The sequence below is a fragment of the Mauremys reevesii genome, linkage group 7 (assembly GCF_016161935.1).
Source record: "Mauremys reevesii isolate NIE-2019 linkage group 7, ASM1616193v1, whole genome shotgun sequence".
Lineage (NCBI taxonomy): Eukaryota > Metazoa > Chordata > Testudines > Geoemydidae > Mauremys > Mauremys reevesii.
Window position 1 is genome coordinate 107,035,402 of NC_052629.1, and position 23,870 is coordinate 107,059,271.

Below are 23,870 nucleotides of genomic sequence, written 5' to 3' on the forward strand. Positions count from 1 at the left end.
TCGTTTCTCTAGTTTAAATGAATCCATTCATCACTTTTTATCCAGTCTCTGCTTTCTAATACCGTATATAAAACACAAAGGGCTCATTTGGCGACATGCTTCCTTTGTTGATTCTGTTTCTAGCTCCTCACTTTGGTTAATAGAATCAATCGCTGCAGTGCTGGTTGTGAAGACGGCAGTGAATTAAGCCCTTAAAGAACTGGCGCTCGAGCGAGAGACAGACCCTGTGCTCAGTCATTCAGCTGCCAGTAATTCAGGCTAATCTCTAATAGTTTAGCAACATGCACATATCATCACTAAAGATGGAAAGGAGCTTTGGAAGTATTTGCAGCCAGGATCCAGTGTTTGCCACTATGCCAAGATGCTATATAATGGGAGTAATTGGTAGCATGGCAGTAACTTTGTAGCTGATAGTTATTTCTAGATGGAGAAATTGTTCTTATGTTTTTCTGCACACAAAGACCCACCCAATTACCTTTCAGGCTGAGTGACTTATTTTAGCCTCAGAAAAGCAGCAAGAAAGAACAAAAGTAAAGTTTCCATACAAGAACATGGTGTATGTGTGTATGTCACCCTCTTTGTGACAGTCTGCAGCAGAACTGGTTGGAGAATTTTTTTTTTAAAAATACACGATTTTCATTAACATTTTTAAAAAATCATTCTTGTCAAAATTGTAATTTCAAAATTTTGACTTTTTTAAAAAACTAACCCCCCCCCACATTTTTTGGAAAACATACCACCCAAACACCCAAAAATGTTCAGGACCAAAAACATGGAGATTTTTGACTGCAAATTTTCAGGTGTTTTTTTTTCTGATGAAAAATTAACCATTTTCAAGGATGCAGACACTCCCTGCAAAAATTTTCACGTAGTCAATTTTCTGTTGAAAAATAGTTTTGAGATCTCCAGCTAGCTCTCATCTGCCTCAACCATGAGAACACAATAGCTACTGTCTCTACACATAAACAAAGTCCTCTGAAGTACATGAGAAAAGATATTACAGTTTCCTAACTACAGACACCACACATTATTTATTTTAGAAATGGATATTGGTGGTGTTCATCAGTAAAGCTGTCAATTACAACAGACATTTTAACAAACTCCTTGCTCGCTAAGAAAATGCTCTTGTTCCTTAATATTACAAAAGTTTGATCAAAAGTATAGCCCAGAATCATAGATCTCATACTGTGCCCTGAATATTGTCAAACTCTGGTTCGAGTGGGCATGTGAATGGAGCTGGTTCCAGAGATGTAGGGCAAAGGTATTCACTTAGAGGCTGTTATGTGGTCCAGAACTTACGCTTCTGCCAGGGTATTGTGAGCTTCAGGAAATGGGGCTGGTCTGATGATGGGGAGAGGAGGGGAACAAAACAAATACAGTCTGATTGCCATGGGAGGCCAAAAATGTCTTGGGCACTGTGAGGTCTAAATGCAAGAACTGGAGTTGGTGCTACTTATAATGTGGCAAGATGCAGTTGGACAGAGCATCTCAGAAGGTCTCTTATATACAAGTGTTAACAGTACTTAACAGTATGTATAAGTTACCCAACAGGAAATATTGCTGCTTGCCAGTTCCCCATGTGCTGTGTGGGAAAAACAATCACCCTTCTGTTTAATAATGCTCCAAGTCTAGCTCTCCTGGCCTCTTTTATAGCTGACTATCAGGCATGTGTGCGTTATTCCTTCAAAGCCAGGTGAGTGGATTTTAACCTCCTTCTATAGTGTAGATAATATGTTCGCGGGGCCGGAATACCGATACCCATTTTCCAGAGCTGTTGAGCAGCTTCCATTGAACCCTGGGAAATGTGGGAATTCAACACCTCTGAAAAATCAGGCCAGGGGGATCTAATTTAAGTAATTTACTGAGTCCCCAACAACCAGAAATGGTGGCTTATTGCACGGGTATAGATGGTGGTGGAAACAGTGGACGGAGCAGTAAATGATACAGTGGCATATATAAAAAACAGACTGAAAGAAACAAGAACCATAGCTCGAATACAGAAGAGCATCTTTCGTGGGAGAACTTAAAATATTTGCAGCTAGCATTGTAAGCTATGCAGTACATAAAGGGAGAAAGCCTACTGATGCCTAGTGCATTCAATGACTTTCTGTTACAGGTGCAACCCTGTCAGAGCACACAGCTGACACATGGCAACCCCAGGGGTTTTAAAGCATCCAGAGGGCTGATGGCAATGGGGCTTGGGGGAGAAGTCTTTCTAAACTGTAACATTTCATGGTCTGAGGACTCGCCAGTGCTCTCAGATTCTGGTTTTTAATACTTTATCATTATTTATTTATTTGTATTACCATAGCACCTAGCAGCCCCAGACTTGGATCAGGACCCTCTTCTCTAGTGTATCAAACAGATGCTGCTTGTCTTTACTTTCAAGGCCCTTGCAGGCTGTCAAGGCTGAATCCCCACTCTGTCACTCCAAGTGCAGTAAGTGGGGGCCCTCAAGGATTTTAAAAATTAATACTGGCCACTCCAGGCTTGTATTAAACTCCCAAGGTTACAGCTTCTCTCTGACCTTGGCTTGGTAAAGGCTGCTACCACCCAAATGCAAAAAAACCCCTTTGAACTCAGGAAGGAGCACTTGGGAATTCCTCCCTGTCGGTACCCTCAAGCACTTTCACACTCTCCCCTCCAGGGAAGAGCTGAGAAAGAAAACAAACGAAATTAGCTGTGGCTATTAGCTAATCAAACAGCATATGCACAAACCTCACAAAAATCCAATCCTGTTCTTTAAAAAGGTAAACTTAGGCTTTTTGCTTGATCTTAAAAGAAACAATTACAAAAATTAAGCACCCAAAATAGCTTTCTTGGGGGTTCAGCTTAAAGGTTACAAGCAAACAAAAACATCTGGGGTTAGCACAGAGGAGATCCACAAGCCAAAATAAACCTGATAGCGTCTAACTAAACATTCCCTATCCAAATAATTTCTTCTAGGTATGGAACATGAATTTTCATACCTGGTTCAAGCCTTACACAGCATTGCTGCTCCGTCCCTGCAGCCCAGAGAACAACAGACAAAGGGAAAGTTTCTTTCCAAAATTTAAAAGTTCTAGCCTTCCCATTGGCTCTTTTGATCAGGTGCCCACTCCTTTCCTTTTACCTGTGGGCTTGTTAACCCTTTACAGGTAAAGCAAGCAGAGAACAGACACCAGGAGGGATTTTACAGCTAACTGGCTGGCTGGGTGTTCATAAACAGGGGCTACCCCCCCACTCCCCTTCATTTATCTCACAGGCCTTTCCCCATCTTCTGCTCTGGACGTTCATTAGACAATGTTCCCATATCAGTTCAAGAAGAGGTGTGCAAGGACATTTTAATGATTAGTGGGTTATTTTGGTGGGTTCTCGTCAGTTTAGGCCTCAGTCCTGCAAACACTTAAGCACCCAAGTTACCTTTATGCACATGTGCAACTATCCCAGTGACAGCTCATGCATAAATGTACTCATGTGCTCAAGTGTTTGCAAGACTGGGTTCTTGCTAATTCTGTATTGCTTCCATATTGTTGTGCATAAGACTCTACACTCCTGGAGTGCTTTCCCATCCGAGGACACCAGCATACTTTACAAATATTACCTACGTAAGCCTCTGAGCCCTGTGAAGTACTCCTTATCCTCTCTATTTTACAGATGAGTAGGCTTAAGGCACAAAGAAGTTAAATGATTTTCCTGAGGTCACATAGCTGGGGGCGGGGGGAAGCTGGTACAAATTACCGGGGCCCGGTGGTCTGGAAGGGGGCCCGGGGCCTGGCTTCCTTGGCTTCATCAGCCCTAGTTAGCTGGTCCGCCCTTGCTGGGGGGGCCCAAAATTTTTTTTTCACCAAGGCCTGAACCTGCTCTCAGCGGCCCTGCACATAGCTAGTTGATTGGGAACAAAGGAACAAAACCCAGAGGTCTCAACTCCAATCAAATGGTTCCTTCTCATTAATAATAACTGAATATACTATAAAAAGAGTCTCCTATTACTAGGGATAAGATTCTGTCACGGAGGTCACGCCGAATAGCTGGCCGGCGGTCAGGCCTGGGGTCACTGAACAGCTGGCCGCCGAACAGCCCCCGCCAGAACAGCAGCAGCGGTCAGTCCTGGGGCTGGCAGAGCAGCAGTCCCCAGCCTGCGGACCAGTGGCTGGGGTTGGGTCAGCCCATCTGGGGCTGAAGCAGCAGCAGTCAGCCCTGCCACAGGAGCTGTGGTGGAGCTGGAGGGGAGCAGCTGCAAGCCCTAGTAGTGCTCTGTTTGTAAAAGTCAGGGACAGGTCATGGGCTTCCATGCAATTTTATTTAGTGCTCGCAACCTGCCCCTTGCCTTTTACTAAAAATACCCATCATAGAATCTTAACCTGACCTATTACTTACTGTTTATGATGATCATCCCCATCATTCTTTCTTTAAGAAAGATAATTAATTCTCCTGACCATTAGTCTTTTGCACAGAGCGGTATTGGTGCTTATTAATGGTGCATGTAAGAGTTTAATCCCAGTGGGCGTAACTGATGGTTACAATGCAGGCCATAACTCAGGTAGAAAAGGTCATCAGAGAGCTGAGCAATGTGTATGAAAGGGGAGGGGAGCAGAACCGAGCAAAGCTGTTGAGTAGTGAAGCCCAGGGTTGCACTGGTTTTATGTGACTCCCCGTAAGAGTGTAAAGATCTTTGCTGAGAATTCTCCCCTGAGTGTTGGACGTTTATTATTATCATTCCATCCAATCAACACAAATCTAACAAGTACTTCCCCTTCTGTCCTGCCCAGCTGTTCACTTGCACTGATGATGGATCTTGAAGGAGGAGCAGTCAGGGACAGAGATGGATATTTGACTCACAAGTGGAGTTGGGCTTCAAAGACCCAGACTCTACATTCTTTAGAATTTCAGGTACAAAACGGAACTCTGGCTAAGTGCCAATATTCACAGACCTAACAGAGTCAAAAATTATGAACATTCCCAGACTATAGCCTAGCTGTCTGTGTAGTGTGGCTTTGCAACAGAAACACCTGTGATCCTGTCTGAGTTCTTCTGTTCAATGTGATGATGGTAGATGCATTGTGTTTTATTTCTGCCTAGTCCCTTTCGTACTACTTTTGCACCCAGTCTTAACCGGCAGATTATTTCTAATTTATCAAACCTGCAATAATATGGCCTTGGAAAGATGTAACTTGTCATTTTGGTTTCTGGCTATAGCTTCTTGGAAAAGATGGGTCTGCGGCATTATTAGTTCGAAAAGAAGCTGTGTGCCACCAGACTGAGGAGACCTTCATAAATTCAGATGAAATTTCCAAAGCCTCCTAAGGGATATGGGTGCCTAATTCTGATTACTGTTAATGGAAGTTGGGGATTGGTCCTGCTTTGAGCAGGGGGTTGGACTAGATGACCTCCTGAGGTCCCTTCCAACCCTGAGATTCTATGATTCTATGAAATTTGGCATCCAAATCACGTAGGTGGCTCTAAAAATCTCCGCTGAATTGTTTAACGTTAACTCAGGACAAGTTGAATGGACCGAAGATTTGCGAACCAGAAGCTTCTTTGGTTTGTGCTCACTGAAGAAAATGTAGCTGACGCTAGGCTATCTCCCAAGAATGAATTACCCCATGATTCTAATTTGTTTCTGTTTGAGGGTGTTCTCCTGGAAAACTGCAGACTAAAGCCCAAATCCTGTGAGATGTTGTTTTGAGCACCCTCAACTTCTGGTCTGAATGAAGCAACCGTACATGTCGGAAATCACAACCCTGTGGGGCTGTGACAAATTCACATAGTTTAACTTTGAGGAGTTTCTCATACTTCCTCATTTTACAGAACCCTCTGCATTTCTTTTTAGTCACAGTTTTGACAGAAGAGAGATTTTCCCATCAAAATCATTTGAATGTCTGCATGTTTTCAATATAGGAACCTGCCCTTGATTAACAAATGAACTCAGTTGTGCTCTAAGGAGGCATAAACCCTGGCAAAATGTGTTAGAGATGTTTCACAGACCTGGGAAGCTGTCAGGTGAAGAGATGGATAAAAATCTCCTGGAGTAGCATGTAGTAGGAAAATAGTGGCAGCAAAAACTAAGGCATAATCTACCCTGTCCATTATCTTCCTCAGATAAATGAACAGCTAAAACTGAAGGTACTTGGTCAAAATTCCATTACTCTTTCTTTTTCCTGTTTGAATGAGACCGTCAATATGTCTTTGTCAAGAGCTCCATGCGCACACCCCCCCAAAGCTAACAAACGGGTAAGCAGCAGTCATGCATGCACGAATTACATCCGGAAGGATGGCTGACGGGTGCCCAACTAATTGCTAACCAGTTTTAAATTAATTAACCAGCCATATTATGTGAAATATGGCTCAACTATTGCTGTTTTCACTGACCTAGTCAAGCCTATTTACTAGAGTGATAAAATAAGGACAGATCCTAAACTTGAACCAAACATAAAACTTGTTTTGTATAATGGAAGCCATTAAAACTCTCAGTGTTGGTTCCTCTCTCCCTCTCTCAGGCTTTTCAAAGGTGCAGGTCACCATGAGACACAGTGCAATTACTAAGGAGCTATCTCCTCTTCTAAGAAGAGGAAGGTACCATAGTCATCGCAGGGGACTAAAGAGGCAAATGTTGAGGGTTTAATGGTGTCTGCTCTAGTTTTAGATAAGTTCAGTTAATGTTTTGAACTATTGTTTTGCATGTGACTTTGTATTTCTTGATTTTGAAGTGGACCAGAAGCAGAAACGATTCAGTGTCAGGCCTGATCCTATATTCCTTGTATACCCCAAACACGCAATGAACTGACAGACTGTACTGGTGCTGCACCTGGTGTAACTGAGAAAGAGGCAAAGATAACTTTTTGCTACCTCTGTCCCCCCGATCCAGTGACTGAGCTGGTATCCGATGCTTCATGGCCACACCAAGTTGTGGCCAACTACAACAGAGCCCCCCTAGGGTTGTTCTTGCACCCACTGTTGGCCGGCAGGTGCAAGAACTTTGGCCACCATCTTTCCCTGACCTTGCTGCCCTTTACGCAGGGACTGTGAAGAGGATGAGTGTAGAATCATCGTACCAGTTCTGTTCCACCCGTGGGGTCTCCTTACCCTAGCTTTCTGATTACAGTGTGCTGCTGAAGCAGTGCAAAGGAGCAGAGGGAGGGACTGCAGGAGGGAGCTGAAGATCTGGCCTTGGGTGTGCAAAAAATGCAGGATCAGGCCCATAGTGAGGCATAAATGACCTATTTCTAAACTACAGGGTGTTAGAGACGTCCTTTGCATTTGTAATTCTTAGACTGTGAGCTCTTCAGGCAGGGAGGTACTTATTGCACTGTGGTATTACTATACTAATAACAATCAGCAATATTTCCCACTGACTTGCAACCAGAAATGCTAGAATTCACATGAAAGGGCAGTTTTCTTCCAATTTCCAGCCTATTTCCTGATCTGAGGGGGGTGTAGCTAAATTGGGGGCTATGTTTCACCCACCCTTCCTATGCCCTAGTGCTGAAATTTACCCTAGGACAAGGGGGCTAGTGCCAAGCCTTATGCACTTGAAATCCTGTGTTAAGGGTCTGTCTGAGTGGGGCTTTTTATGGTACATAAGTAGGTAGCCAGCAGGAATAAACCTTGCATGGGACCTCTGTACTGGAGAGATTGCCCCCTGAGCCCAAGGCATTACAGTACAGTGCTGTTTTGCTTGCAGATGCTTTTATCTCAGGTTTTGACTTATCAGCAAAAGCAAACATTAAATTTAAGGAAAGTAGATAAACAATACATCTCCGTTTTAAGACTGGATGTTTTTAAATTGCTTCCCAAGGCTCCCATTGACCTTTGAAAAGTAACCCCTAGGAACTACATTGAAACCTGCCTTAAAGACAACCCTCTCTTAAGAACCATTCACAGGTCCTCCCCTAAATATTTATATTGTGGATGCACTTTTATAGAAAGACAATTTTTCAATTAAAATGCTTTATTAGCCCAGAGGCAGCCTTCATAGGCTGCCTGAGTGACATATTTCTCCACCATTTGGTGTTAATTGGCCCAGACTTTCTACTTAGAATTCATCATCCTCCCAGCTGGCATTTTTGTTTTTACTATTCTCACTTTTAGAAGACAGATAAAATAAAAAGGTTTATTCATCATATAGAGAGGAAATCTGTCAACGTCAAAACCAAACAGTATGTGGCAAATAAATACGTCTTTACTTGCTGCTAACCTCTTAGCCAGTTTAAGCTGAAAGAATGTTTGAAATCTCATTTACGTTTTAAATCTTTTCTTTGCTTTTTGCATTTCTCTCTCGGTGACATTTTTGTTTATGGTCAACTTCATTTTCAGGTTTTCAATGCTGAAAAGGCAGGACTGCAGGGGAATGTTCATTTAATGGGAAAATGAATGTTACCATTGAATTAAGAGAGGGTAAAATCTTGGAAGCATTTTTAGTGGTGATAGATTTGTAAAAGCTTGTCTAAATTTTGGGCCTGATTATAGTGTCCTTTAAGAACTTTAGATCTGGTGTGGAATGCTAGCTTCATTTTTCTGGTATCTGAGAATGGGCCAGATCTTCAGGTGTAAATTAGTGTCGCTCCATTGACTTCAGTTTACACTAATTAGGGATCTGGCCAATTTAAATCACATATATGTAGATGCTAGACATTCTGGATAGCTTTCAAAATGTTCTTGCTCTCCATGTTTGAAAATGCAAGTTTCACTGAAATATATAAATATCTATTAAATATTTAAAAATCTATTCCCACTATTGTCAAGGAGAGTTTGCATTCAGTAGGAAACATTCTTCATAAGTCAGTGCTGAGTCAATATGGAACTGTTACGCTGTAGGAGGTCACAGAATTTAAGGCCAGAAGGGACCACCAGATCATCTAGTCTGACCTTCTGTATATCACAGGCCACCAACACCACGCAGCACCCGCTCACTAAACCCAACAACTGAAATTAGACCAAAGTATTACAGCCCACAGCAGACTAGACTATTATATGTCACAGGCAGAGAACAGGAGGGACAGGTGCACCAATGCCCGAAGCCCCTCAATGGCAGCAAACTGTTTACGTGAAATGTACCCAAAGGATCCTGGCAAGCAAGCAACATCCACACACTGCAGGGGAAGGCAAAAAACAAAACAATGTCACTGCCAATCTAACCTGGGGGAGGAAATCCCTTTCCAAATGTATATATGGCAATCATTAGACCCTTAGCATGTGAGCAAGAACAAGCCAGTGAAGCATGAGAGAGAGAGAGAGAATGCACGGTGCCACCTCAGAGCACTGGCCCATCCTGTCCAAGGTTTCATCTCCAGCTGTAACCATCTCTGATGCTTTGGAGGAAGGAGACAACCCCCCCAGAATACATGGAGGGGGAGGAGGGCAGGAGGGCAAGATCCCTTCCCGATCTCTGCAGGTGACTGGCTGAAGCCTTGAAGCAGGAAATTTTAGGAACATCCCACATGAACCAGAAGAGACCCTCAGGGCTGCCAAGCCCTGTCCTCCACCATCACAAGCGACACTGTCATACAATCCCACTCGTGCATTTGTCCAGCTCTCTCTCAAAAATAATCCTTCCGCTTATTTGAGTCTCTGTGGACTTGGTCTCTTCTTTTATATACCCCAAACTCTTCAGAGTTAGTGGTCAGTCTCACTTTGTACAACACAATACAGTAACTTCAATGCCCTCTGTGTGAGTTAAATCCTCTCTAAAGCTCACCTTAAAACTTCATTTAACTTTGTTTAAAACGGACACATTTCTACTCAACTTTTCCTTTCTATAATTACATCCTTCAAGACATCTCTCACTACAAATAAATACAATAATCAGCCTGTAGGAATATTTACCTCCATCTTTTATCCCATTTAAATTTCTGTTTAAAACAAAATCACTCTTTCAGTTTTGTACATCACTTTCCTTTTCTCTGTATCCAACTCTGTCCAATTTTTCTATTTCACCTCTCACTGTTGTGCTTGATACTTGGTAGGAAAGAAACTATATACAAATTTATGCTGTATGTTTAGTGCCTCTGGTTTTTTTATTATTATCTTTATTTCAGAGTTTTCGGTTTAGTGTTCTAAATAAACTATTTTATGCAAAACAGTAATAAGTAACAATATCAGACACACATCATTATGTGTCTTAACTAATATATATTAATTAATAAAATCCAACAATAAACCGAACTCCCTTCCAACTAGACCCAGAGACCATCCCTTCCCTCTTTCACATGGAAACAACCAGAAAGTGTTCATCTGGGTGACTTATGGAAATCCTAGATGCTAAGGGCTCCTTCCCCAAAACACCAAGCATCAGGTACAGCTCATCCATCTTACTGTGTACCCAGAGGATGCACCTGTAACACCTGTTTCCACTGTAGTAACACTCCAGTTTCCCTGTAGTAGTAGAAGCCAGGAGAAGCTCAGACAAGAACACTACAGAAATCCCCAGACTTTCAAGGCTCCTTCCTCAAAGCATTGAGTACGAGATACAGTCAGGTGTGAAGTGATTAAGCAGGGCCTCCTCACCTCTGAGATAGAGAACAGCAGTAGCCAGGAGGCGCCTTCACAGCCTCATAACACCATTTGCTCAACACTGAAACCTGGATGCTGGATTTGTCCTTTTCATTTAACAGAATCATAGAAATGTAGGACTGGAAGGGACCTCAATAGGTCATCTCGTCCAGCCCCCTCCACTGAGGCAGGACTAAGTATTATCTAGACCATCCCTGACAGGTGTTTGTCTAACCTGTTCTTAAAAACCTCCAGTGACGTAGATTCCACAACCTCCCTAGACAATTTATTCCAGTGCTTAACTACCCTGACAGCTAGAAAGCTTTTCCTAATGTCTAATCTCCCTTGCTGCAATTTAAGCCCCTTACTTCTTGTCCTGTCATGAATAGTTAAGGAAAACAATTGATCACCCTCCTTTTTATAACAACCTTTTATGTATTTGAAGACTGTATCACGTCCCCCCCTCAGTCTTCTCTTCTGCTCTCCAGACTTTCTCCAATTTGTCCACATCTTTCCCAAAGTGTGGTGCCCAGAACAGGACACAATACTCCAGTTGAGTCTTACCAGTGTGGAGTAGAGGGGAAGAATTACTTCTCATGTCTTGTTTACAACACTCCTGCTAATACATCCCAGAATGATGTTTGCTTTTTTTGCAACAGAATTGCGTCGTTGACTGTACTTAGTTTGTGATCAACTGTAACCCCCAGATCCTTTTCTGCAGTACTCCTTCCTAGGCAGTCATTTCCCATTTTCTATTTGAGCAACTGATTATTCCCTCCTTTGTCCTTATCAAATTTCATCCTATTTATTTCAGACTATTTCTCCAGTTTGTCAAGTCATTTTGAATTCTAATCCTGTCCTCCAAAATGCTTGCAACCCCTCCCAGCTTGGAATTGTCTGCAAACTTTAGAAGTGTACTCTCTATGCCATTAGCCAAATCATGTATGAAGATATTGAATAGAACTCGATCCCCGTAGGACCCCATTCAATATGTCCTTCCACTTGATTGTGAACCATTGATAACTATGCTCTGAGTACTCCTTCTCAACCAGTTGTGCACCCACTTTATATTAGGTTCATCTAGGCTATGTTTCTCTAGTTTATTTATGAGACTGTCATGAAAGACAATATCAAAAGCATTACTAAAGTCGAGATATATCACATCTACTGCTTCCTACAGGCTTGTTACCTTGTCAAAGAAGGATATTGGGTTGATTGACATGATTTGCTCTTGACGACTGTTACTTATCACCTTATCTTCTTGTAGGTGCTTACAAATTGATTGTTTATTTGCTCCATTATCTTTCCAGGTGCTGAAGTTAAGGTGACTGGTCAATAAGTCTTTGGGTTGTCCTTATTCCCCTTTCTATAGAGAATTACTATATTTTCCCTTTCCCAGTCTGCTGGGATCTCTCCTGTCCTCTGTGGGTTTTCAAAGATAATCACTAGTGATTCAGAGATATTTACAGCCAGTTCCTTAAGAATTCTAGGATGCATTTCATCAGGCCCTGTCAACTTGAAGAACTCTAACCTGTCTAAGATTCTTAACTTGTTCTTTTCCTATTTTAGCCTCAGATCCTATCCCATTTACGCTGATTGCTATGTTAGTTGTCCAGTCACTGCTAACTTTTTTGGCGAAAACTAAAACAAAAAGGTAATTTAACACTACAGCCACTGCAGTGTTTTCTGTTATTTATTTTCCCCTCCTCATTGAGGAATGGATGTACCCTGTCTTTGGTCTTCCTCTTGCTTCTCATGTATTTGTGAAATGTTTTCTTGTTATCCTTTATGTCCCCAGCTAGTTGTTTAATCTTGTTTTTTTTCCTTGGCCTTTCTAATTTTGTTCCTATATGCTTGTAGTTTATATTCATCTTTTGTAATTTAACCTAATTTCCACTTTCTGTAGGACTCTTTTTTGAGTTTGAGGTCATCATCTTTCAGATGAGCAGTAAAATCAGCAGGTTTGTTAGCCCTGGTGACAGCCATATTCTGCTGTGCCTTCCTAAACTCCCCCTGCAGTTTCAATTGGGCCTGCTCTACCCGGGGGGAGGGGGGGTCGATGTAAGATACGCAACTTCAGCTACGGGAATACCGTAGCTGAAGTTGACGTATCTTATTCCGACTTACCTCCCGTCCTCACGGCGCGAGATCAACGTCCGCGGCTCCCCCATCGACTCCACTACCCCCGCTCGCTCCGGTGGAGTTCCGGAGTCGACGGGGAGCCCGTTCGGGGATCGATATATCGCGTCTAGATGAGACGTGATATATCGATCCCCGATAAATCGATCGCTACCCGCCGATACGGCGGGTAGTCTGGACATACCCTTGGAGATGTTATTCTTCTGTGCTTCCTGACCTAACCTGTCATGTGATATTGCTGGCTGTTGTTAAACAACTAATGTGTTTCATAGTAGATATAGCTGCATTTCCTGTATATCTAGGTTCTAGAGAGTTTTGGAATGCCTTAGTTTAAAAAGCTCCATATAAATGTAATACTGGACATCAAAATCTGCTTTAGTGAGAGAGGGAATTTTGGCTGTGATACCAATTACCCCCTTCTATTTTTCAAATAGTACCAAGAGATCTTTTATTTCCTCCAGGACAGTCAGTGTGGATGGTCAGAAAAACTCTACACTGACTGTCGCATCTGAAAGATGGCATCTATGACCATGCAATTTCCTTCACCTTTGGTTTGCAATGGTGTCGTGTGGCTGTGGTTCTTTTTTTTAAAATCCTTTGGATCACTTCTTAAGAGAGAGACTTTCTTATGGATCTACCTCTCCATCCACTTTCCCAACACTTACATCACAGAAAGTTTCCTTTTGTGGACTATTTTTGGCTCTGGGACCGTAGTTAGAGAAACATTGTTGTTTAATGGCAATCTGTTATCTGTCTGCACTTGTGTGCAGAAAAGTCCTTCTACCATTCTCAACCAATCTGCAGGAGAGAGTGGCCTTTCAAATTGCATTTTTCTGTAGCTGTTCATGGCCCTAAAATAAAACTGAATCAAAAATGTAGTTTATACATTCTAAAGAGCTGCAAGAATTTGAAGACATTTCCATCCATAGGGTTTCAAGATGCAAAGGCATTGGAGAAAAGAGGGAGATTGATTATTTGGCTAACTTATTTTTGATGTCACGTTTCCATTGGATAGGAAAGGAAAGAGGAATAACACAGGAGGGATGTGATTAGGTGATTTATCTCTGATATCATATTCCTGCTACCTAATAATGAACTATTATCATAGAATCATAGAATCTCAGGGTTGGAAGGGACCTCAGGAGGTCATCTAGTCCAACCCCCTGCTCAAAGCAGGACCAAACCCAACTAAATCATCCCAGCCAGGGCTTTGTCAAGCCTGACCTTAAAAACCTCTAAGGAAGGAGATTTCACTACCTCCCTAGGTGACCCATTCCAGTGCTTCACCACCCTACTAGTGAAAAAGTTTTTCCTAATATCCAACCTAAACCTCCCCCTCTGCAACTTGAGACCATTACTCCTTGTTCTGTCATCTTCTACCACTGAGAACAGTCTAGATCCATTATTATCGCAGAGGACAGCGATTAAAGGAGAAGATGAGGGTAAACGAAATCATCACCCAGTCTTCCTCATCCTGGGAGGGGCTACCAGTTAAGTGGGTAAAAGATCCACTCTTTCTGTGAGACTTGAACAGAACCTTGGATCTTGACTAGGAAGTAAGACTGTTACCAACTGAACAGGTCTTTAACAGGACTGCACCTGCCTCCCCTCAGTCATGATGTCATTCAAAGTTTGCAGTGCTGGAAACCTGATTCTAATCTTAACTAACAATGGTTGGGTTTCTCCTTTCACTCTTTAAAGATACTTGCAAAAGCAAGTGACAGTGAGAAGAAGGAGCAACAACTGGAGAGAGCCTTGGAAGAGATTAAGAAGCGATTTCAGAAGACAGTGAAACAATTTATAAATGCCATTTTGATAGCTTCAGGTATAGTATTTTTTGCTGCATGCCAACAAAGTGATTAGTCCTGTACATATGTATAATAAGGTCTGGTGTCTCCACCAAGGGACTTACAGTTTAGCTCTGGCACATATTAATGCAAGGATGATGATGTAAGGTCAAAGTACTGGAGAGGCTGGGAGAAAGAATTGCAGAAAGGCTTTCTGGAGGAGAAATGGGCTCAAAGGAATGAGCTGAAGGGAAAGAATGATGTGGGTACTGAATAGAGTGGAGCAAATAATTGATTTCTGGTTCAGTGGCTGAACCAAACAAATCAGAAAATGTTTTTATCTTGGATTGACCCCAAATGGAAATGTTTTGGGGTTTTTTGCTGAAACAAAAAACCTGAAAAAATCTTGTTATGGGTCAAATGAAATGTTTTGTTTGATCTGAAATGATTTTTTCCCCCCAGTTCTTTGTTTTCGTTTTTGTGTGTTTTTATCCTTTTTTAATTTGTTAAATTTCTAAACAAATATTGTTTCAAAACTAAAAGTTACATTTTCAAAATGTAACATATCAAAATGTTTTGAATTTTTTTGAACAACTTTTATTTTTTGGAGCCAAAACTATTATCCAGATTTGACCTGAATTCGTGAATACATTCGATTGACTCTGAATTTTTCAGGGAATTATTTTTTTTCATCTAGAAAATTTCAACCAGCACGAGAGCTGAAGTTACTTTGATTAAAATATTTGAAGTCATTTAATACTGAAATATTAATGGGTATGTTGAACAGCAGATTTCAAAGGGGTGAACTAGAAGACCTAATAGAAAATTTGAATAAAGCCATACAAGTTGGAGGTGGATTGAGTAACTTCAGAATACCTACATACACTTGGGAAGGTACATGAATCAACAAGTTACTCAGTGTCCCATTCACCTTTGGGAACCTTGTTCAAGTTCTCTTCCGGTCCCAAGTGAACATACCCCATTTTGCTTCATCAAACTATCATGGAACTCAAGGCTGAGCGAATAACATGAACTAATTTTAAAAAGTGAATTAAGAGCACCCAATCTGTGCAGCCAGGACAAGGCCAATCATGCACAACCTGTCAGAAAGAGGGGAGTGTAGGCATAGTGTGTCCAGGGCTGTTTAGATTTCATAGGTCAACAGCTAAAGAGTCACAGTAGTTGTATGGATTTCTGCAGGGGTAAAACTCTGGGGGCCTTTCAAACCAAAAGCCCAAACCATCCCCTTCAACTTGAGCTAAAGAAAATTCTCTAACAAGCACATCCTTAAGTGTTGTTTTTTATTTGTCAGGTATGATTCCTATAGAATATCCAATCCTAGAAGGAGCAAAGTATGTCAAATTTAAAAGGAAGGAACCGTCATCTCAGGCCTGGGCTAAAAGAGTGAAAGAAGAACGTGCTCCAATAGCTTCAGAAACGAAAAGGCCTCAAAAACCTCCTAGCAGACCGATTGACCGAAGGATTCCTCCCAAGCCTTCTCGCAGACCCGTGGATCAAAGGAAACCTTCCAGTCACTTGGATACCATGACCCAACCAAAGCCTGCACCAAGGTTTGCTTGGAGATGCACACACTCTTCCTGATTGGGTAGAGGACACAGTGTCACTGAAATTTTGGGTTCACAGTTTATTTTGATCATAGAGGAAATGGTTGTGTGGCGAATGAGGTAAGCAGGCAACTGGCAGGATTAAATTGGACTCTTTGAGATAAATCCTTAGTTGGTGTTCATCAGCATAGCTCTAATGGATTCAATGGAACTCTGCTGACAATCACTAGCTGAGGAGCCAGCCCTTTACATCTTGCCGTCTTTTTCAACCTGCTCCACTATTCCTGCTGCAGTTCCCGCTAGAATTTCTAAGTGCATAGTTCATTTATTCCTCAGTGGGTAGATGAAATCCCCATAGATCTCTATACACAGGAAGACTGAAGAGAGTTTTATGATCACATCCTACAGAAATCATTTAACAACAGTTGCCCAGTTTGTTTGACGAGTCAGAATATCTTCACCACCACAAGCCCTAGAAATTGAATGTTCCTGTAAGATAAAGCTTAGGTGCTACAAGACCTGATAAAGGGCCATCAAAAGAGTGTGGGTATAGGCCCTGATCCTGCATCAGTAGAATCAATGAGAGCTTCACCACTGACTTCAAAGACTGTAGGATCAAGCCTTAGTGAACCACAGTGAACCAGCTCAATCTGACCTGATGCCCTAGTGTTAGTTTCCAAGGGTTCATCTGCACCTGTTGGAGGATTCTTCCCCTCTGCCACACATTCCTGAATGAACACAACTGTTAGTGGGAGAGAAGTTTTGCATCTTCTGCCTCTTAAAGAGCCACATTCCTTTGATGTTAGGGAATATGATGCTTTTTAAGTTGAGACAGCCCCAAGATGCAAAATCAGGCTCTGGATGCAGGTTCAAAGCCTTCTGCAAAATTTTGGAGGTTCAATTGAATGTATTTTTGGTGTTTTGGTTTTTTTTAAGCCTCTCTCTATTTTACATGCGAGCCCACTCAACTTTTTAAAGGGTCAGATTTCCATGTCTTAGACATACTGGAGCCTCTGCCTGAAATCATGGTAACAAAGTGACTTGTATTTAACTACTTTCTTGGATTACCGTAGAATACACAAATATATACTTCTGGTATATATGTATCTAAACTGAACTTCATATGCCTTGCAGAGTTAAAACCGTTTCAGGTGCAGGTGCATGCCCTGCCAGGACCTGGGCATCGTCTATTGCTGACTGCCCAGTTGTGCTCCGGAGGCTACTATCAAAACAGGACGCTGCTCTGGGTTGCAAGTGTGTCGTGAAAATTCCATTTGTTACCGACTTGGAGTTTGACAAGTTTATTTCAGCCCCCAGAAAGTCCGATCAGGTCCTGGTGATCTTTGTCCTGTCATCCCAAAACCCTTCCTATTCTCCCTTCTTGGAGTGGATGTTACAAAGCCTGTACATGGAAAAACAGCATGGCCGCCCATCTCCTTGTGTTCAGGTAAATTGTGGTCGGGGTTAAGGACTGGAGGACAGGAAATGCACACAGGTGACCCACAGCAAAGGGGACTGCCTAGTGCTTTTCAAGAAACATAAAATGCAGAGTGAGTGACACTAGTGAATGGTGTTAGACTGACAGTCTTGGGGATTATTTTGGGGAAGATCTATGGCCTGTGTTACACAGGAGGTCAGATGAGATGGTCACAGTGGCCCCTTCTGGCCTTGGAATCTATGAATCTGAGATGGAAGAACTCTTTGTGGAGCAGCTACAACACACAGCAGCAGCAGTTCAAGTTTTCTCATGCTGTCCACTAATGTGCTCCAACTTTGACCTGAGGTGTGGGGGGAACCATTACTAGCAATGAGTGGGGGAGTTCAGACTCCACGTTCATTACGTCACTGTTAAATTATAAAATTTGTTCCCAAACTACTTGATCATTTCCCCTTGAAATGATAAATATGAGGCTTTTTGCTTACTACTGAGCTGCAGAATGTCACTGGTGTGATAACATGCAGAGCCCAGGCGGAAGAGATGTCTAACCAACACAAGATGTCATTCTGATTGCTACTATTAAAAGATAAAGCTTCATAATGGCTGCACCCACATTTTGCAAACTAGCCACCAGGCTGTGCTGCTGTTCTAGTAGAAACAATTGCAAGTGCAATTATCTCAATCTCACTAGGGGTCACTGTTGATGTCTCAGAACCAGCTGCATGTGCACTTATAAGAAAAACAGCCCTTAAAGAAAGAAACTCAAACTGTACATCAATGTCTTCAGTCCAGTTCAAATATTGAGAATGTTGCTACATCCGTATTATACATATTCAGAAGATAGGTTCTACTCAGATGAGAGTATCAGATTAATTACTGAGTTAACACTTTATGGCGAATGTCATTCCAGACTGGATTAATAATAAAACCAAGCAAGTTTCACTCAACAGTGACAGTGAAATGGTACAGCAGTGTCAGAGCTCAGATCCAGCATATATATGTAAGGATTTGAGAATTGAATTTCCAACCATTTTTACACACAGCCCTACGATTTAAAGGGAGTCATTAAATGCTGGCCTGGATTCCAGACATGGTGACATGAGAGGTTACAGTCCTGTATGTACATGATGTTGTCAAGTCTGAACCTCCCAGCATTCTTTAGCGTATCTGGCAAAGTGTCACAGTCAGTGAGAAGAAATAAATGATACAGTCAAAGAGCATTTTGTGTGCCGCTAAGGCTAGCTAAATGACATATCTTTTGCTGCAGTGCTTCAAGGGCCTGATCCAAAACAACCTTGCACCTGGCCCCAGATGTGGTAGAGTAATTAGACTGTAATTTCATAACACTGTACTCCTAAACCCCGACCCCCCCCCAAATCAAAACCTCAACCCCTCCCCCTACTTTGAAAAGGGGGACGTGGCAGAGACTCCAGGAAGTCCAGTCGGGCCTCTGATTGTTGCTATTGGTTTTATATGGAAGGCGCTCAAATACTATGGTGATGTGCAGCAGCAGAAAACCCTAAAATAGACAGGTTTCAGAGGGGTAGCTGTGTTAGTCTGTATCAGCAAAAACAACGAGGAGTCCTTGTGGCACCTTAGAGACTAACAAATTTATTTGGGCATAAGCTAAAACCCACTTCATCAGATGCATGGAGTGGAAAATACAGTAGACGCAACTCCCATCTTTTCATATGCTGTGTATTTATACCTCTCTACCGTATTTTCCACTCCATGCATCTGATGAAGTGGGTTTTAGCCCACAAAAGCTTATGCCCAAGTAAATTTGTTAGACTCTAAGGTGCCACAAGGATTCCTCGTTGTTTTTGCTAAAATAGACAGATGTCAACCTCTTCTGCTCCAACAAATACAGTGCGGCAACTCATTTCTATCGAGACCTTCACAGATACAATATTTTGGTGACTCCTGTTAACTAGTGTTATGTCACTTGTATCATCTAAAACTAGACTGGATACGTCCCTCAGAAATACTAGTACGGAGCAATACCTTTTCATCAGTGGGATTGAGAGGGGCTGACAAAAATCACTTACATTCTTCTCCATCGTCAATTTCAGAGATTCTAACACTCTCCATTTTTAAATGACAATGACCAACACTAGGGCTTAATTTTTTAGCTGAGACCCGCACTAGAGTTCCCAAAGACCTATTTTATTCTATTCAAGTTTTTATACCGTGCTCATCACTGTAGTATTAGTCCCTTCCATTAGTGCATCTGTCATCTGGAAAGAATGAGTGTGTTTGTCCATCTCTAGTGCAGGTGTGACCCTTACCGCTTGCTGAGGTATGACATGGACAGTGTCACAAGACGAAAGCCCCCCCTGCCACCTCTGCTTGTGCGGAAGCATGCTGTCACTCCGGGAATGGTGCTGGTAAGTCTGGAAGTTTTGCTGCTTGGAAGGACCCTGAACCTTTGACTCAGTGACTCAGTCAGAACACTATGTCTCTATGATGTATGGTACTCATGGGTGACTACATTACACATAGTGCTGCCTGCCAGCCAGCTCCATTGTAAACGAGGCTGAGTACCAGCATGAGCTGAAGGAGAAAGAGTCACTGACTCATTAAAACATCTGTTTGTTGGCTATGAATTGCATTAACCCTAGGAAGGATGGTGGTTTAAGGTAGGAGGGAAGTTCCTTTACAAAAAGTTGAGATGGGCCAAAGCTGAAATATTTCAATATGGATCCTGACTCAAACTTCCCCACTTTTGGGTGGATTCAGATTTAATGTCACACAGTTCAAATCCGTCTTATAAAGATGGGACAACACCATGAATTTCCCCCAAAATTTCAAGAAAGCTGAATCCAATGCCTCTAAGAGGAACCCAAGGCCATGCTATATATGTTCCTCCAGTGCACATCTTGTCTTCTTTCGTTATCCATATGCATTACCAAATCAGGAGGTGAATGTGTGACAGGAGAATGTCTACAACTGAAGAACAGAAGGCACTTTTCTGTTCGGTCACCAGTTACATTCCGGTTCGGCGGTAGAAGTCGTCCTTATTTTGTTTTTACCAATACAATAGCTGTTCAGCTTCATCCAGCACCTTTTGTCCTAGGCTATCTGAGCACAAACTTACAGTGATGTACAAGCTATGTCAGGACTCAATTTACCCCTCCCTGAAATGAAGCCACTTCTGTGGTGGTTTGCACCAGAGCAAGCCTACACAGCCCAGCAAGACTACTGAACACTTTAGGACAGGCATCTGGATGAAACTGTAGTATCTATTGGGTTTCTGGGAACCGGGTGGGCGGAAGCCCGCCCAATGCTAAAGGATTCCCGCCCCCAGCCTAAGGGGAGGATCTACAGGACCTCAGAAACCCACTAATTTCGGGGGACAACTAATAAAAGAACAGGGACAGGAGTGCAGTCAAAGGGTCATAGCAATTTAGGGTGGCAGAATGTTACCCACACTGGAATTTGGCTAGGACACCGGGGTTGGCATCCTTATATTATGAAAAGTTCCTAAAGGGCTTTTAATGACCACAAGTGGCCCTGTCTCACCTAAGTAATGGATTTTATTGTGAAATACTCACTCTGATTCTTCTCCCACTGAAGCCAACGGCAAAATTCCCATCCAGTATTGCAGGGTCAAGCGCTCTGTGTGGTAATTTTGTGCCTTTATAGCCCTCATCCAGCCTAACAGTTAAGAACATGCTTAAAGTGAAATAAGTAACCTTAAAGCGCACTCACTCGTGATTAAAACGCCCTACAAATAATAGACACAGCCATCTCAACACTAACACTGACAGCTACCTCACCGAATAAATAAGTATTCAGCAGATATTCTAGATAATCCCTGTGGGTCAAATCTCTCGTTCACGTCAATGAGAGTTTTAACCAAATAAGGACTTCAGGATTTTGCCTTCAATATTTAAGCACTCAGTGAATTTCTATTAGTATAGACTCTTCAGCTGTTCTACTCCAAAAATGTGCCAGTCAGTGTTAGTATGTTGGCTGTTCCTAATCAGCTGATGCCTGTGAATAATTTCACCAGCCCTCTCTAATATCCAGCCAAAACCCTGCCCTCACCCAGTCTCTGCTGTTACATGGCACCATCTAGCCAAAGATCACACAATTTAAAATGAATCCAGTCTCTCAAGCTGCCCTGTGAAATAAGCACCATCTCCATTTAGCAGCTTGGGAAACGGAGGCAGGAAGAAATTAAGGGCTTTGCCTGTATTGCACACTGAGTCAGTGACAGAGCTGAGACTAGAACTCACTTGCTAAAGGCCCATGTTTTGTACAGAAGAAACACCATGATATTGAACGGCTTGACATTCCACTGCTTTGGGAAGGGCCATGTACATGGAAGTGCAGTTCCTTTCTTGGGAGTCCTGGCTCACACAGGTTTTTATTTGGGTTCACTGAAAGAGGTGCCAAGTCAGATAAGACTATTAGAAAGCCTTTTAATGAATGCCCTTCTGTGTTCTAGAATGGCTCTTTTACAGCCTTGTAAATCTCTGACTGTGGAAGTGTAACGCTCTTGTTTCATTGGACAGACAAGACCAGGGATTAGAATGGTTATAAGGCTATTATTCATTCCCTTTAGCTACCAGAATCCATTGGCTGACCTCCTCAACACAGTTAAGCTTATTGTTAACATACAGTCTGGATGTACAGGCAAATAAGATTTTATGGTCAAAACAGAGGTCATTGCAGAAGCATTTGAACTTCATGAAATGGTTTTGCTTGAAAGGACTTTGATTTGTGTAACCAAGAATTTACTGCTAAAGTTTTTCCAAAGTAAGGACCTAGATGAAGGGATGAAATTTTAATGACAGAATTGTTTAAGTGTAGTTATTAAAATAAGGTTTTGATCATTGTCTGACATGAGAAACTTTAAAGCACAAGGGAGGGGGGAGGATTACAGTTTTGAAAAGAAAACTAGGGATGGTTGGGGGAGACAGAAATATAGAAAAACTGAGCCGAGCCAAGAAAACAGCATGGATTCTCATTGCAGCTTTGCTACCAACTCACTGTATGTCTTTGGGCAAGTCACTTAGCTTATCGGTGCCTCAGTTTCTCCATCTGTAAAATGGACACAATAATATTAATTTACCATTGTGTAAAGTGCTTTGATAGCCCGAAATGATAGCTGCTGAAGTGCCAGTTATTCCAATTGTGCTTTAGGAGGCAGATGTTCAATAGCTCTTGCTATGCCTGTTTAATCTCCCCTTCATGTGACACATTGCACCAATTCTCATCATGCCACTAAGTCCAGCTCCCACACCCTTGTCCCTGCCCCACAATTTTTTTCTCTTTGCTGCCATCAGTAAACAGATCCCACACATGCCCGTGTCTGACCCCATGAAATGCACCAAATCCCTTGGGAGGATTTAAAAAGCCCTGTGTGGGTGGTGGCAGGAAAGGGGAGAGGAGTGTCTAGGAAAGGTCAATTGGTCTGCTTGTCTGGGCAGCATGTTGTGATTTCTTCCTGGACAAATGCCACTGTTTGAAAATGTGTAAATGCCTCTTGACAGCAACAGCATTGGTGGGTATCATGTGCTGTGCTGAATAACTGAGCTGAGCTAATGTTGGGGCTGGAGTAGAAAGCAAAATTGTAAGGCTCTCGCCCAGGGAGGAGTTCTTTATCTAGGAGTATTTGAACAGATGAAGCTGACATTGGCCATTCCACTCTAAATGACCCTTCCTGATTCCCCTTCCTCTTCCATGACAGTCACAGAGAGACTGACTCTTATGGACTGATAATGGTGCTTTGCGTTACCGAACCTCTTGCATGGGGCTGCTTGTGGACATGTACTCTAATAGGTACTAGTGTGATGGGAACCACCCAATTGTCTTTTGTGATGTTTGCAGTTTCAATCTTTCTGCTGCGTTATTAAAAGCAGAAATGAGTTTGGTCCTGAGATGCTGATACTGCCTGACATCTCCTTCGTTCTCCTTGAGGGTTGGCCTCCTGACCCTTGTACCCAGTGCTTAATGGGTAACGAAAGAGGTGTCGGGACTCAAGCAATTAGGTGCCAAGGCTCAAGCAATTTCTTTTTACTTTCAAAACTGACGCAGCAAGCCCAGAGGTGCCGGGGCTATGAGCAGCCGAGCCTAGAGGTGCTTGGGCTCAGTCCTGGCAACCCTTGGCATAAATTAAACATTGCTTGTACCCCCAGTGTAATTAGCACTGAACTTAATAGTTTGCTAATCACTTGAAGAATTCTCCAGCCTAGCCCCACAGCAAAGAACTATCAGGCAGAACAGAGCCAAACAAACACCGCTCTGAGTCTTTTGTAAATAATTTGGTGACATCTAAATCACGTTCCCTTTCCCATCATGCACAGCCCTTTCCCACAAGCACTCCTGCAAGCCATTTCTTTTCCTGTTTGTGCACAGCAAAAGCACTCATGTAATGCCTCAAGTACAGATTTGAGGCAGAGAGGGTTTACCTGCTGACACCTGTGTGACTGTGTGTTTGCATGAAGGTTCATTATAGGAGTG

At 42.4% G+C, this 23,870-nt stretch overlaps 1 protein-coding gene across 14 annotated transcripts in view; it reads left to right on the forward strand.

The window, feature by feature from the left end:
* C7H3orf20 (chromosome 7 C3orf20 homolog) overlaps window positions 1–23,870 on the forward strand; it is a 57,225-nt gene that overhangs the window by 12,670 nt on the left and 20,685 nt on the right. For 10 of the 14 annotated variants that reach the window (XR_005601174.1, XR_005601175.1, XM_039546772.1 and 7 more), the window contains 8 exons: window positions 1,541–1,693; window positions 4,752–4,872; window positions 6,082–6,213; window positions 14,311–14,434; window positions 15,709–15,967; window positions 17,096–17,408; window positions 18,310–18,399; window positions 19,670–19,786. Coding sequence is in view for 12 of the 14 variants with exons in the window: in XM_039546772.1 (XP_039402706.1) it covers window positions 1,541–1,693; window positions 4,752–4,872; window positions 6,082–6,213; window positions 14,311–14,434; window positions 15,709–15,967; window positions 17,096–17,408; window positions 18,310–18,399; window positions 19,670–19,786 (1,309 nt within the window). In the remaining 2 variants the exon portion in view is untranslated. Of the gene's footprint in view, window positions 1–1,540; window positions 1,694–4,751; window positions 4,873–6,081; window positions 6,214–14,310; window positions 14,435–15,708; window positions 15,968–17,095; window positions 17,409–18,309; window positions 18,400–19,669; window positions 19,787–23,870 lie in introns of those variants that run through there. The other 4 variants (XM_039546775.1, XM_039546774.1, XM_039546776.1 and 1 more) reach the window with 4 other exon arrangements.